Source organism: Lagopus leucura, unplaced genomic scaffold (assembly GCF_019238085.1).
Source record: "Lagopus leucura isolate 7727_CA_CO unplaced genomic scaffold, USGS_WTPT01 Super-Scaffold_100001, whole genome shotgun sequence".
In the NCBI taxonomy this organism is placed as follows: Eukaryota; Metazoa; Chordata; class Aves; order Galliformes; family Phasianidae; genus Lagopus; species Lagopus leucura.
The window spans coordinates 47,595,481-47,611,031 of NW_024962262.1; the positions used below are offsets into that span (position 1 = coordinate 47,595,481).

The 15,551-nt window shown below is 43.7% G+C and overlaps 1 protein-coding gene across 1 annotated transcript in view; it reads left to right on the forward strand.

The window, feature by feature from the left end:
• The window catches only part of AFF3 (AF4/FMR2 family member 3), a 317,614-nt gene that overhangs the window by 241,801 nt on the left and 60,262 nt on the right, over positions 1 to 15,551 (forward strand). The window contains exon 9 of the mRNA XM_042868275.1: positions 4,904 to 4,944. Coding sequence (XP_042724209.1) covers positions 4,904 to 4,944 — 41 coding nt within the window. The remainder of the gene's footprint in view (positions 1 to 4,903; positions 4,945 to 15,551) is intronic.

The following is a 15,551-nucleotide window of genomic DNA, read 5'->3' on the forward strand; positions in this document are numbered from 1 at the left end:
AACTGAAGCAGAAAAAAGGCTATGGAGAGTCCTTTAGCCCAAATTATGGCAAGCAGTCAGGTTGTGCCATTCAGAAAACTTTTCAGTGGCTTCACTAGCTTAGGGATGAAATGCATTTAAACTAAAACCAACCAAAACCTTAAGAAATTAAAACAGAATCAGTGTGGAAAATAATGATGAATGAAACAGGAAAGAAGACGTATAAAAGTCTGATTGCCAAAGAGTAGCATGCAGTAAAGACATCTTGCATCAACCTTAGCTTGTAGAAGTTCATCTACAGTAGGTTCATCTTCAGTAGGTGCATGGTAGCGTCCAGCAGTTTGGATGGCTGCTAATAAGGGAGGTGATCACTTAAGAGCACAAATGGCTTGCTGCATCATTCCAGGGCAAAGCCTACTACCCAAAGAAAGCAACCAGGATACTCTGGAAGCAACACAATTTTCTTATGCACAGGCAGTAAGAATTGTTACACCACGACCAAAGAAACAGTTCAGATTCTCACCTTATGTACATCTGCACTGCCTCAGTGAAATCTCTGCTGTACCTGGTATAACTCCACACAACTGCCGTGACTGAGCTCTCTTGCAGTAACAGTGATCAGAAGAAAAATGGAAAACAAACTATCTGAGTCACCAATGGTCAGTTTATTGGCTTTTATTTGCCAAAGCATGCCTTGAGTGATGTAAAGGAAAATGCATTCATCGTCTGTCTGCAGTGCCTCCAAGACACTCCAAACTCCATAAAATATTCTTCAGTAGTTCTCATTTGCTTCTTTTCCAAAAATGCCTGAAGCCCAGCAGTTTATGAAGCAATCTTTTTCCAACTAGATTTAAAAAAAAAAAAAAATCTGGGGACCACTCAGCGCTGCTAGATCTCATGCTTAGGAGCTATATTCAGTCCATCCTCTTCACTGCTCAGTCCCAATTACTATGAAAGTATTTAATTTCCTCTCTGATTTCCCTTCAACAACAGATTGCAGTTTGTGACACTTCAGGTAATTTTGGTAGCTCATTTAACACACACTGAAACATGAATATCTGTTGTTTATGCTCCCAAGCTCTGGCTCACTGCAATAAAGGATGGAGAAAGTAGATGCAGGCTCTGGAGATTGAGAACCTGAACGTGATTACTACTGTCTGAAAACTTGTTTTGTCTTGGTAGTGTTGGGGTACAGCTAGGATCTTTCATGAATGATTAATGAACTGTAGGCAGATCAATGAAACTCTGCCCTAAATGTATCTAGAACCAATTCAGGTGAGGGACGAAGAAGTCTAACCAGCCAGTATCCTGTAATTTACAACTCTTGATGTAGTGAAATGGAGTAATCCATCACACTTACTGTGGCTAGTTTCTCAAGCCTAAGTACCTGAGTCACCTAAGGGATATTTTTTTTTTCACCCTGCTTCCTACTTAGCATTAAAGTTATTATGTGATGGGCTGGCCTTCAATATCCTTGTTCTTTCTGGGGAAACCCTCCCTCGATGAGTAACCCCATTAGTTCCAGGAACAGAAATGTTAGGGTTACACTCAGTAGTGCTGAACAAATCAGAGTACAACATAATCACTTATCAAGAGAATATTAAGCTTCCCACAAAATACCTTTTAGTGATCAGTCTTGGAGATCTTTAAATTCTGTCGACAGCAAAATTATTTCTTATCCCTAATTTATATAAGCAGCACAAACACTTCCAGGAATAATAAAGAATGTATAACATATTCTCATCTTCTTTCTTGATGGATGATGAGATGGTCTCAATAATGTTGTTAATGATGTAAGATAAAATGCAAATTAAGCAGCACAATCAAAAGCAAGGTATTCAAAAACAGTGGTGAGGGAAGTTTATGATACTAAGTACCACCCGTTTGCTTACATTGCTACATAGATAATGCCAGCATATTAGAAACATAATAAATCAAAGAAAGCTGTTTCTGTAGCAAGAGTTTCTCAAGCTATGGGTCACGACCCTCCATGGGGATTCGTGAATAACCTTGAATGGGGTCACAATAAACTGTTAGCAAAAACCAGGGGCAGATATTTCCCCACAAGTTGAGCAGCCAAGCTGAGTAGCAAGGGAACGAGAGAACAGACTGTAATTGCAAGTATTTATTCTTGCTAGGGAACTGCTAACTACCTTTAATTACAACAGCTAACTTTCTCCAGGAGATGGGAGCAATATAGGCCAGAATTAAAATTGCCAGATAGTTGCTAACTGCCTTTCATTGCAGGCCATAGATCTGCTCCTCCAGGGAGGAAGAGTAAGCTTGCAACTGGATCTTATTTCCCATTCATTCAGAAATGGGGCCATTACCAACTCAAGGGGTCACACAAATATGCAGTCAAACATGGCTGCATTTCAAACCCATGAGAAAGAAATCAATACTCTCATTTACAGAATGTGCCACCACCAGGCAAGGAGCAAGGTGCCCCCTGCAACCTGCATTGCATCCTGGTAAAGAAGGACGCCTATTAAAGGACTTAATATGAGAAGCCAATTGAAAAAGTAGAATGATCTCACTGAGAAGTACACTTCTTTCTGCTGTCCTGCCTGTCATCTGAACGCCCTTGCTTGCCCAGAAAGGATCACCTTTTCAATGCAGTCAGCAGCTGGATAAACCAAAATGGAAACTAGAGACTGGCACTTGAGGCTGCAGCCTAGCTCCACATGGCCCAGCTCAGTTTAACATTCCCTGCAGATCATGACAAGAGTCCTCTCCTCTTCTCTCCTTAGGGTTGCTTCCACCTGGACTGGGAGACAAAGCACCCAGCTCTTCTTCCTCTTTCAAAATTGGGAGTTTTGGGGAAAAAAAGAGAGTGGCATGTATCCCACATCCCCATGTTAGGGAACTTTTAGGATCATGAAAGCCTACATGTGCCTCCATGGGGTCTCTGTAAGGTCTCCGAGGACTCTGGCTACTGAACAACCATCTCCTTCAGTGCCTTCTGGCTCCTCTGGCCACCACATACCTTGCTCCAGTTGAGCTCTGCATCTCCCCAGAAAGGTGTAGAAGAGGTAAAAATAGACTCACCATCCAGGTTACAAATGAGCTGACAAAAAGGAAAAGTAAATAAATAAATATAGGAAAAGTGCTATTTTTCAGATGGATCAGTTTTCTTACCCGCTTCATCGCACCATCTGTGGTGGTCTAAGCCAAGAGTGGGAAATAATTAAAAGTGTCTTAAAGAGCACTGCCACATAGTGGCTGCCTGCAAGGAAAGGGTGAGAGAGGAGAAGTGATGGTGACTTGAGCAGTACCTGCATTACTTGACTCTGGGGAAGGGATCTGATAGTGAGAGGAGGCTCCTGGGCTTTGCAAAATCATAGCACACTGCAGGGGTCAGCATTAAGTCACAGGACATCCTTAAACCTAAGGCTTGGGTCTTTCCTGTGTCTTTGCACCAGTAGTGGGGTGAGATTGTTATGGTGAGCCCCTGTCAGAAGCAAGAACAGACACAGTGCCAGAGTGCTGAAATGGAGGGCAGTTGAAAAGGGTTGTGCCTAAAGAGCATGCAACTATGTTGAGCTACTAGAGATAATAATACAATTGGGTTCCCATTACTGTTTTCCTAACACTGAAGTCAGCAGGTGTGTGCCATAAGCACCTTCCCACTGAGCTGGTGGTACCTATGCAGCCCTTCCCATGGGCTCTCTGCTGAATGGTGAAGTTAAAGGAGAACCCACTTGTGAGCCATTCTGCTGGCATAGTCTTTATCTCCTGATAGCCACCAGCTCAGGCTGCCCAGGTCCCCATCCAGCCTGTCCTTGAGCGCCTTCACGGATGGGGCACCACAGCTGTGCCAGCACCTCACCACTCTCTGAGTGTAGAAATCCCTCCTGACATCTAACCTACCTACATTCATGCTTTCCGGTTCTGACCAGAATGCCAGTTTGTGCATTCAGGGCTGGGGATGCAGCCTCCCCTATATAAAGAAGCCAGAGGGATTGGTTGCAAAACATACTTGCTGGTGGCTGCAAAGCGAAAATGTATGTTCAATTCCCTCCCTTATCCGTGCCATGTGGCTTTGTGTCCTTTCTTTGCCAGGCACAGCTCAGATGAGGACAAGAGGGGAGGGCAGCCGCAAGCAGAACTGGGGCTTTAAAGCAGATTTTCAGAACATTATGGATTTCATCTTTGCTTAGCAGCTAATTACTGTACCGAAGCCATGAATCACCCTGCTTGAAGTGATTCAAGGAGGGGAAAGAATAATAATAATAAAGTGGCAAACCAGCTCGGGGATAGGCTTGGGAGTCCTATTAAACTTGAGAGGCTATGATTCTATTCCCAGGACTGCTGGCTAACACAAGAACAAGCACCATGCTTCCCCACCCCATCCAAAGAGTTGTGCTAGGCAAAAGCCGAGGAGCAAACCAGCAACAGGTCAATCCTGCGCTGCATAGCCAAGGGTTGCCAGCAGATTGACATGGCAGCGCTCTGGAAAAGTCTGCAGCAGCCCTGGCAGGCTTCGCTAAATCTGTAATTATAGCTACGGGCTTCGTCGCACAAGGAACCAAATATGTGATGTTTGTTTCTGTGGAAGAATGGGAGGAGACCGATGGTAAAGGAGAGGGAGTGGGAGCGCAGAGCGGGGAGAGGGGAAGGAGGAGAGCTGAGCCCTGCAGAGCTCTCTCTCAGAGACCTGCAGAAAACATCTAAATAGAGCAGTTCAGACCTCAAATACTGCACCGTGCTCTGACAGCCCCCTGGTTTATGGCGCGCTTAACAAAGTGCTCTTACATTGACCAGGCTGGAATGTCCATTTTGCCGTAGAGTCTCTGCTACTTTGGTAGTACTTTAAAATTTGGACACGTGACAAAAATGTGTGTAACGCATTTTTTAAAGTGTTGATTGTGCTCGTAATTTTAAAGTCAGAATATAAAATAAACATCTCTGCCCTTTCTTCCAGCAGGCAGCACAGAGATCTGCTCTCCGCGTTCTGTCTGACAGGTACATTTTGTCATTTTTATGAACTATAAATTGCTTTATGAAACGTTGAGCCCTATTTATTGTGGCATATAACTCATAATCGGATTTTGTCCCCAAAGTATCTGCGAACTGGGATGTTAAACATTTTGCATGCTTGGATTTGTCATGCATGTGTAGAGTTTATTACTGCAAAAATCGCAGTCTTGTTGTATTTCATACAGAGTATGCAGAATCCCTTGTTGTGATACCAAACGAGAGATAAGGAACTTACTGTGGAAGGCATGAATGATGCAGTAAATTCTCAGCTTTAGAGTTTCCTGAGATATATCTAAGCTCATTTTTCAGCAATAAGTACTTCATTTATTTTGAGATGTTCTCTTTTGACTTTTTCCAAATTCTTTCCCTGGGAATTGCTCTTCCTGTGATGAGATTCTCCATACGTTTCATGCACAAAAACAATGCCCTTTTTTCACCCCTTAAGTTTTGAGGGATGGGTATTTTAGAGGAATTTAATTCTTTTTTTTTTTTTTTCCTTTTTTTTTTCACCTCTGGAGCTGCAGCAGTGCTTCGGGCAGATAGGCAAGGGACCAAATCCTCAGCCAGCATTCGGGTTTTACTCAGCTCTTTTTCAAGTGAATTTCCATCAACTTCAATGAGAAAGTGGCCCGAGCGAGGAATTCGGGATTTGGGCCACAGTAAATGTTATAGTTGGGCCGTAAGTCTGCACAGGTATTTACCTTAAATGACTTTTATGAAAGAGGATTGATTGAAATATAAGGTAGCTTTCTAAGACGGTCCTAATTTCTTTTCCAGTTTTGGGAACGGGGGGGGGGGGGAGAAAGAGACCGTACGTTTTAGTGCCTGTGAAAAAGAACCAGCAGATTTACATTTATCCACAAATGAGGCACTGTGTCACGCGGGCTGACACAGAGTAAATTTCCCCCTGCCTCGCTGGCAGCCCCCTCCACCCGCCTGGCCCCCTGCCCCCGCCTCCCTGGGAATAAGCAGTAATTGACTCTTGAAGCCAGCCCGGGCCGGGATTTCTCCAGAGCAGAGCCTGTCACTTAGGCTGAATTATATCTTGTGCATGGATGAATAACATTTCTCTCTGCTCTGAGGCTAAGACTGCCAAAATTATCGACACCCCACCACCACCCGCACAGTTTACAAACACTGTTTTGTTTAGAGCGTTTTTGTGGCCCCCCCTTAAGGAAAAAAATGCCAGGGTGAAATGTATGGGATGTGGTTGAAATCGGTGGGTTGGTTGTAGGGCATATGAGAATAGGCTGTAGAAGGGACAAACTCGAAGGGAAAGAGTCAGGGCAGCATGAAGGGCAATGGTGGAGTGGAAGCTTGGCCACCAGGCAAAGAGCTTTTGACGTGGTGGGGACCTCTCTGTGATAGTGGGGGGCTTCTAAGCACCCTTCCCCTGTGCTGAATGAGGAACATTCCTACAGAGCTGCCCCTGGGAGCAGTTAGCGTTCCCCAGGTCTTGCACCGTGTCCCCCAGGAAGAGCAGTGATGGTGTTGCCTCTCTGAGGTGTGAGCAGTAGCCCAAAAGTAGCCCTTTGGCCTTGGCTGAAGCAAGGGCACCTGCTATATGGCTGCTCAGCACTCATGTCCCAGCAGCAGCAAGGAACACCAGCACATCCCAGCACCAGGGGAGGTGGTGGGTGAATCCAAGCTCTCTGCAATTTCAGCCATCATTCTTTTCATAAAAACTATTCTCCATTGCTCTTACTTGAGCTTTTGCTTTTGACTTCTGTTAAAAAGGTAACAGCTAGCTAAACAGAAAGAGGCACAAAAAAAAAAAAAAAAAAAAAAAAAAGGAGTTTTTAAACCTGTGGCCATTGATTTCTTCGGTGTGTTGCACTCAGTCTTGTTTTCAGCCTGCCACAGTAACCCCCAGCAGATTTATGTGCAAACACAAAGATTAGTGACCCAGAAGCCTGACTGAAACAGCTTTTCTGCCTCCAGAAGACAGGTTGCTCTGCACATGCACTGACTGTTTTGTCAGGAAAGATGCACAGGCCCCATTAGCTTTGCATTCTCTCGTGAAAAACCCTCAGTGTTTATACAGCACAGCTTGGTTTTAATTTTATTATGCTCTTTGGTATAGTGTTCTAACTACAGAAATTGCTCCTTTTCTGGGGCAGAGAAGAACAAAAATTTAACTCATATACTTTAATGATACAGTGCCAGTCTTCAGCTGTTTGACTCTCATATCCATTGCCCAAGTAGCTTTTAAATTAAGAAAAATGTCTGTACCTGAAGTATTTGTTGTGATCTGTTATTATTTAACAGTGAGCGGTGTGGTTAAGCCAGGTCTTAAACCTGCTTAATCCCACTGAGCTAAATAGATTTTATTATTGACTCCCATGGTCCCGGAACTCTGACCTCAGGACTGAAGTTAAAAGCTAATTTCGTGCAGTCTGTTCCACTAACCCAGAAGCACTTGCTCACTGGACACATTTGCAGTGGGGAATGTCCAGCTGTAAATTACAGATGTTTGTAATCATACTCAAGCACAACACTCATTATTGTTCTTTTGTTCTTTTTCGGCTGAAAAGCCCACCATGAGGGAGACCGCACTTAATCCACACATTAAATTTACTTGCAGCTCATATTCATACTCAAGATAAAATTTTCCATGAAGTAAAGATTTACAGTGGTCCTAGGGCATTCCTATTCCCCTAGCTGCTTTTATTTCTCCGTGCTGCAGTTCAGGCCAAGTGGGTCTGCCTGAGGGTTTTGAATGCTTAGAGGAAAGCCTCATGCCACCGCTGAATTTCCTCTCTGGCTTTAATAGGGAAAAGCTGTCTCATTCCCTGCAGTGCTTGGGTGGTACTTATGAGAGATGCCTAATTCACAGTCCCAACCTATTATCCTCTTTGTTTCCTTACTGTGGAGGATCAGACAGACCCCACTAGCTCTGCTAGACAGAGCTGGTCTGGCAAAGAGGGGACTGAGCCGTGTGGCCTTGGTAGCCAGCTCCCTGTCCCGCTGATAAAGCCTGCAAGGAGCCCACTGTAAGCTCACTGGCTTATACTCAGCACCTGGTTAATATATTTGTTTCATCCACGCCTGAACTGCTAAGTACAGGCTGCTAATAAATCTTTTTGACTTACCACCTTGGGCTGCTGATAGACAAGGCATCTCAGCACTAACATCAGTTCTGCAGAGCAAACAAGCTCCATTCAGGGAGTTTGGTGAGCTCCACTGATCTTTGGTCTGCTTTTGTGTTTGGTGGAAGGGATAATACTTCACATTTCCAGATAGCCATGCCCTCTCCATCCATATTTGGTCACAGTTAGGATGCATGATGTACAGTATGTGCTGGTTTACTGTTATGGATTACTATTATGACCAGCTGTACTCAAGGTCCTCATAGAATCATCTGGGTTGAAAAAAACCTCCAAGCTCATAGAATCATAGAATCATAAAGGTTAGAAAAGATCCCTAAGATCATTTAGTCAAACCATCCATCTACCACCAGTACTGCCCACTAAACCATGTCCCTAAGTACTACATCTGCCCTTTCCTTAACTTGTCCAGGGACGGTGACTCCACCACATCCATGGGCAGCCTGTGCCAGTGCCTCTCCACTCTTTCTGAGAAGTTATTTCTCCTAATATCCAACCTGAACCTCCCCTAACACCAAGTCCAACCACTGGCCTGACCTATGAGTTCCAGGATGGGTGTGGGGAAATGAGCAGCCGGTCATGAGAAGCAGTGGAGCCACACATCTGCAGGCAGAGAGATGATTTGGGAGCAGAAGTGATGCTGAACTGACTTTCAGGTGTTGTGGTCAATGGCTTTATGTCCAGATGAAGGCTGGTAACGAGCAGTGTCCCCCAGGGGTCTGTCTTGGGACTGGTACTCTTTAGCACCTTTATCAGTGATACAGATGATGGGATCAAGTGCACCCTCCACAGTTTGCTGATGACACCAAGCTGAGCGGTGCAGTTGATACAGCAGAAGGAAGGGATGCCATGGGAGGGACCTTGATAAACTTGAAAGGAGGGCTCCTGTGAACCTAATGAGGTTCAGAAAAGCAAAATTCAAGGTTTTGTACTTGGATTGGGGTTATTCCAGACATGTATACAGACTGGGAGAATTCCTTGAGAGTAGCCCTGCAGAGAAGGACTTAGGCATCCTGGTAGATGAAAAACTGAGCATGAGCCAGCAGTGTGCACTTGCAGCCCAGAAAGCCAACTGTATCTTGGGATGCATCAGAAGAGGGGTGGCCAGCAGAGTGAGGGAGGTTATTGTCCTTTTCTACTCTGCCCTCATGAGGCCCCATCTTGAGGACTGCACCGAAGACTGGGGTCCTCAACACTGGAGAGAAATGGATTGTTTGGAGGGGATCTAAAGGAGGGCCTCAAATATGATTCAAGGACTGGAGCACCTCTCCTATGAAGACAGGTTGAAGGAGCTGGTCTTGTTAAGAGAAGATAAGGCTGCGAGGAGACCTCATTATGGCCCTCTAGTATTTAAAGAGAGATTATAAATAGGAGGGAAATAAACTTTTTACAAGAGCAGATAGTAACAGGACAAGGGAGAATGGTTTTAAACTAAAGGAGGAAAGATTTACGGTAGATGACTAGGAGAAGTTTTTCACAGAGTGTAGTGCAGTGCTGGAGTAGGTTGCTTGGAGAGGTATGGATGCCCCATCCCTGGAGGTGATCAAGGCCAGGTGGGATGAGACCCTGGGCAATCTGATCTAGTCCTTGATCTAGAGGTTTGCAAGGGCAGGGGGTTAGAACTTGATGATCCTTGAGGTCCCTTCCAATTCAAGCCACTCTGATTCTCTGATTCTGTGATAGCATCGCTTTTCTTGCTGAGCTAGCCTTCCACACAAGAGGCAATGTGGTTAGCTTATCAGAAAGTGACTCAGCTTGCTGGATGGCCTGCAAGCTTTGATGTGACAGTGCTGTCTGATCAGTGACAGCCACAGGGAAGTTCTGGTTCAGGACAGCTGCTCTGGGTTCCAGCAGAGAATGAAGAAACTGAGAAAATGGACTCTACAGGAAGCAAAGACTGTCTGGAGGGGAGCGTGTACACTCAATGCTCTTTGCCATAGGAACAAATACATAGCTCCAGCAAAGCTAGTACACTGCTTATACCTTCAGGATTATCTTTGCAAGGAAAAAAGAGAGTGCCTCTGACAAGGGATATGGATTAACCACTAATCCCTTATGTGAAAGCTCGTCTGATTGAAAACGCTGGTGTCCCACAGGGGTAGCCCTCCCATTCAGTACAGTATAGCAAAGGGTGATGGCTGCAGCAGCTTGTGGCAAAAAAGATCTGGAGTTTCTCAGCCTTCCTAGGTATAGAGCTTGAATGAGTAAGAGTAGTGCTATGTATTGCATATAAGATGTTCTTTTCACTACTGGAAGCTGCTGTGAATTGGTGAGAAGGGGCTTTCAAAAAAGAGCCTGTGGAAGGCTTGGAATGAAAAAGAATACCTGTAGAACTGGATTCTATCCCCCTGTAGTACTCGTCATGTTTGCTATTGGACGCTTTCTCATACGTTGATTATTGCTGGTGTTTCTTTGGATTTGTTCTACAATGGGTATGGAGGTGCAATTTGGATGCATTGCAAAGCTGTGTGAGAAGGTACAGCAGAGCTGTCCCAGGGAATTTTAGCAACATTGAGCCCTAGCTAGCTATATTAAATACTGTGATTCTTTTGGCATTTAGAGAAAGAAAAAGAAAAGTTGAGATGTGGTTTTTTTCTTCAAGGAAGTGGCAGCAGTTTGTTGCCATGACAATCAACATTTCCTGGTTCCCTGTGAGCAGCCCCATGCACTCCCAATAGCTCTCAAAGATATCTGAGGGAGAAACATCAGCATTTTGGAAAATATCTGTCTGCTAAAAGAAAGTTCTGACCAGTAGTTTCTCATGTATTTTCCTTGGCTTACTAGAATCCACGTGTGAATAATTACAGAATTAACACGAAGTAAAAAAGAGACAAGGTGCATGTCTGGGGCCTTTTGCATATTGGAAAGGGGAAAACAGGTCCCACTGCTGGCTGGCAGCATGAAAAATATGCAAAGTGCTATTGGGAAGAAGAGTGTATATGTGTGCAGCATATGAAGTGCCTCAGCATATGATTAACCTCACTGGGTATGTAGTAAATAGTAGATAACTGTGATCAAAAAAGTATTCATGTGATTTATCAAGCTGAGCAACTGTGCATTTTGCAGTGAAGCAGGAGGTCAATCCTGAAATCTAGGGCAAGCAGAGCAATAGGAAATTGCAGGGACTAAGAAGTTAATCATACCGTTGGACTGCTTCCATCTGGTTTTGAAAGACAGAGTCAGTGCAGTGCTAGCAAGGACTCTTCACAGCAATGGATCAGGAATTAATTTTTTCAGCAAATCTTCAGCTATCATTTGCGGTAACACAGGCTTATAAAAATGTAATTTAATTTCTTGGGAATAAATCACATAGGGCAAGAAGTGTGAGAATGGTTGGTTTTTTTTTCTGTTTTTTTTTTGTTTGTTTTTTTGGTTTTTTTTGTTTGTTTGTTTTTTCCTTTAATGTGTGCATCCAAGGGAAAAAAAAAAAAAAAAAAAAAAAAAAAGGTGAGTAAAGGAGAAATAGCAAAAATCCAAGAGGAAACAAACAGTAATGATATGAAACCTGGAAGGCATAAATGGTCGGCTGGTTAAATCATGCAGGTAATTGTCTTTGAAAAATCAGTCTGCAGTTGGGAACCTTGTACATTTTTATGACCCTTGGAGGCATAATCTTCTGTAACCCATCTGTCCATCTTCATCAGCATGGGTCAAAGGAGCACTGTCTTAAATTATTGTTGAACCGATGCTCTGAACACCATTCCCATATATCATGGGTACATAGCTATGGGCAGTGAATTTGTTAATGTATTCTGTGTTTTCTTTGTTATTGATATTACTTACTGATATTTCAATGAGACTTGAACATTATGCTCCCTTTGGGCGATGACAGTGCCTGTAGGCGAGGAACATGTTGTAAAACAAGGGGGATTTTAACCTTGATAGTAACACCAGTAGCTCAGACTTGCTTTATTGAAAGACTTAAGGAGGGCAGTTAGTTGATAACATTATGCCTTTCTTTCTTCAGCAGTGGGATAAGAGAATAGAGAGACCTGTACTATGAATGATGCATTGCTCTATTTTTAGTGCTGCAAAAGTGAAATCTTATAAATACTTTTGTATCTATTTCCTGGCAGTCTGAAGAAAAAGAGCTCAAGTTTACATAGCACTAATAGCAGGAAACCGGGGATCATGCTGTTCCCACAGATCACCACACTTCCATTACCACCTTATTTTAAGAAATGCTGAAAATTCATAGCGAGCAGCAGCACCTCAGCCTGGCCCAGTTACATGGTGTTAGCTTGGGGCTTTTACCTTTTTGTGTCTGTGGATCATGTTCTGTCCAGAACTCAGAAATTCTCCAGAGCGACTGCAGCAATGAGAACATTGAGTTTCCTGCCAGTGAGCCAACTATTCCTGCAGCAGACAGAAGGAGATGGCCCCTTCAAGCCCTAATTGCTCAGCAATCAGCCTGGCCCAACAGGGCTTTCTGGCATCAGCCCCACTAGCTCTGTAGATGACATGCTCACTCTGGTTGTTTTTTCCTATGTCTTGCGAAGGCAGTTTAGAAATCACAGCTGAAGATTTGGGATTGCCTTGATGCTGCCTTGATGGCTGGGGATCAGGCCCAGTCAGCAGGCAGGTCCTGCTAGACCTACCTGATCTCCTTCTGTGATCAAGTGATCCGCCTGGTGGATGAGGGAAAGGCTGTTGATGTAGTCTACTTAGACTTCAGCAAAGCCATCAACACTGTCTCTCACAGTATTCTGGAGAAGCTGGCAGCCCATAGCTTAGACAGGTACACTCTTTGCTGGATAAAGAACTGGTTGGATGTCCAGGCCCAGAGAGTGGTGGTGAATGGAGTTAAATCCAGCTGGTCACCTGTCATGAATGGTGTTCCCCAGAGTTTGGTATTTGGGTCTGTCCTGTTCTTTATTGATGACCTGGATGAGGGCATTGAGTGCATTGAGTGCACTCTCACTAAGTTTGCAGATGACACTAAGCTGGGAGGAAGTGTTGATCTGCCTCGGGTTAGGAAGGCTCTACAAAATGATTTGGATAGGCTATATCGCAGGGCTAAGGTCAATGGGATGAAGTTCAACATGACCAAGTCCTGTATTTTGGCCACAACAACCCCAGGCAATGCTACAGGCTTGAGGCAGAGTGGCTGGAAGATTGTGTGAAGAAATGGACCTGAGGGTATTGATCAATGCTAGGCTAAACATAAACCAGCAATGTGCCCAGGTGGCCAAGAAGGCCAATGGCATCCTGGCTTGTATCAAAAATAGGGCAGCCAGCAGGAGCAGGGAAGTGGTCATCCCTCTGTACTCAGCCTTGGTGAGTACTGTGTTCAGTTTTGGACTCCTCACTACAAGGACCCCAGAGCATACCCCTAAAGGCAAGCATGCTGGTGAGTGGTCTGGAGCACAGGTCTTATAGGGTGTGTCTACCTTATCAGAATAAGTACAAACTGGGTGATCTCATGGACACCCAGGACTTTTGTCAAAAAAAAAAACCAAAACATATATGTCTCGAGGACCACCAGATTCCCCTTGCAATGTCTGCCACTTACAGACACCCATAGCTCTTAATCCCAATATCATGCAAAAGTCTCTTCCCATCCAAGGAATTCATTCCTTCTAAAAACATTTTTCTTTCTGTGCACAGCCACTTTCAAGCTCTATGCCCAGCAGAGCTTCCAAAGGAGGGACTTGATCCCACATTCCTGACACAGCCAAATTCAAATTGTTAAGATCTTTTGGTGGGTAAGGAATGTCGCAAGAAGCTGTAGAACCAGCTTAAGCTGGTTATAGAGGAATACTTCTTCTGTGCATGTGAAAAGTCTTTCATGCAGTCATCAGAGGAGGAGGAGGTATGTTTATATGCTTTTCAGCCAACACTGACAAATTGGGTTTGGATGCAGACTTGGGTTTACTCAAGTAGTTTGAGGCAGCAGGGAGCATTTTTTTTTTCATGGTCGATGAGAAAAGTAAAGAGAAAAATGACAAGTTCCTGGTTTGGTTTGATTGAGAGATTGTTCTGCATGAAATGAAAGCTTAAATCACACAACTGTTTTTAACGTTTTGAATCCCATAATAATTGTCTTTGTGGCTCATCAATGACTCAGTTAGGAGCACACTAGCCACGATTCTTACGTTACACAAAACTCCACACTTTGAACTCTGTTTTAGGCTTCAGTGACCAGATTTTCACTGGTTCAAATCAAAACAGCTCCACTGATTTCAGGACCGTTACCTCAGTTTTCACTCACTGAGGACCTGACACCAGCTTTTAAAAAGCACATCGTTGTGTATGGGCACTTCCAAAAGTGCCCAAGTGGGTTCTATCACAGACCTCACATACGTGCAGGCTTCAGGATCTGGTTACAACTGCAGTTCAACTCATCCTGACTGTCCATCAGGCAGCCAAACCAGCAGGATTGCAGGGAAGGCATGTGGGCTCCTCAGCCACTGGAGCTCTTTTGATAGAAACCAAAACCCAGAAAGCTGAAATGGCTCCAAATTTGCAAGGTTTCTCTCTCAGTCAGCATTTCCAGGTGGTCTGCTCGGCGACATTTTCTTCGTAAATGATCAGAGCACTTTCTGCTTTATTTTTCATTACTACTGCTTTCTCTGGGGCTCTGTTTCATGGGAAAATTCAGAACTGGAGGGCTTGGTTCCATCCTGGAACAGCGTGAAGTTTCAAAATCCTCCTCAAAATGGAAGACCTTCCTTCTCTCAAGGACACTATTTATAGTAGGCTGCCCTTTCTGCAGTCAGAGAAGAGCCAGATAGTATGATGACTTTGTGCTGGCTTTGTGATGACTTAGGTCTGGCTTGAAACTAGGTGTAAAGAGTCCATGTTCAGATGTTACATTTTATAACCTGAAAATGATATAATTTTAAAAGGCAGAAATAAATAGAAATTACTTAAATTAAATTAGATATTTTTTCCAAGGGGTATGATTAAATGAGACACATTCTATTCTCTAACATAGCCTGCAATCTTCTGGCATTTTAGCAAAAATGGAAAATTATTTATTTTAAGGGTAGGTATTTTATGCCTAATGAAATTTACTTTTCATACCAGTGTACCTTCTGCTATAAAGATTTTAAAGGTCTTTTTCACCTTTAACTCTTCATGCTTGCATGTCTCCTCCTCACACACATTTGCACAGAAGAGAGGTCTTTCTCTGTGCAAATCCAGCACCCAAATGATTCACAAATAGCACTCACTTATTATTTACCTGCACAATCAAGCATAACTGTTCTAAATGAACAAACAGTCAAAAAATTAAAAAAAAAAAACAACACACACAAAAAAAACCAAAAAACAAAAAAACCGTACCAGGGGAACAGGGTTAAAGAATCCCGTGATTCTGATTTACACAACAGATAAAAATCACCCCAGAAGTCACAGAGACCTGCCAAGTAAATCTCTTGCTTCATAATGATCCTTTAAGACACTTTAATTTGCTTTTGTGAGTATCTGCACTGGCACTGGCTTTAGCTCTTGCTGTAGGTGCCTGGGGAGGTCTGTGCTGGT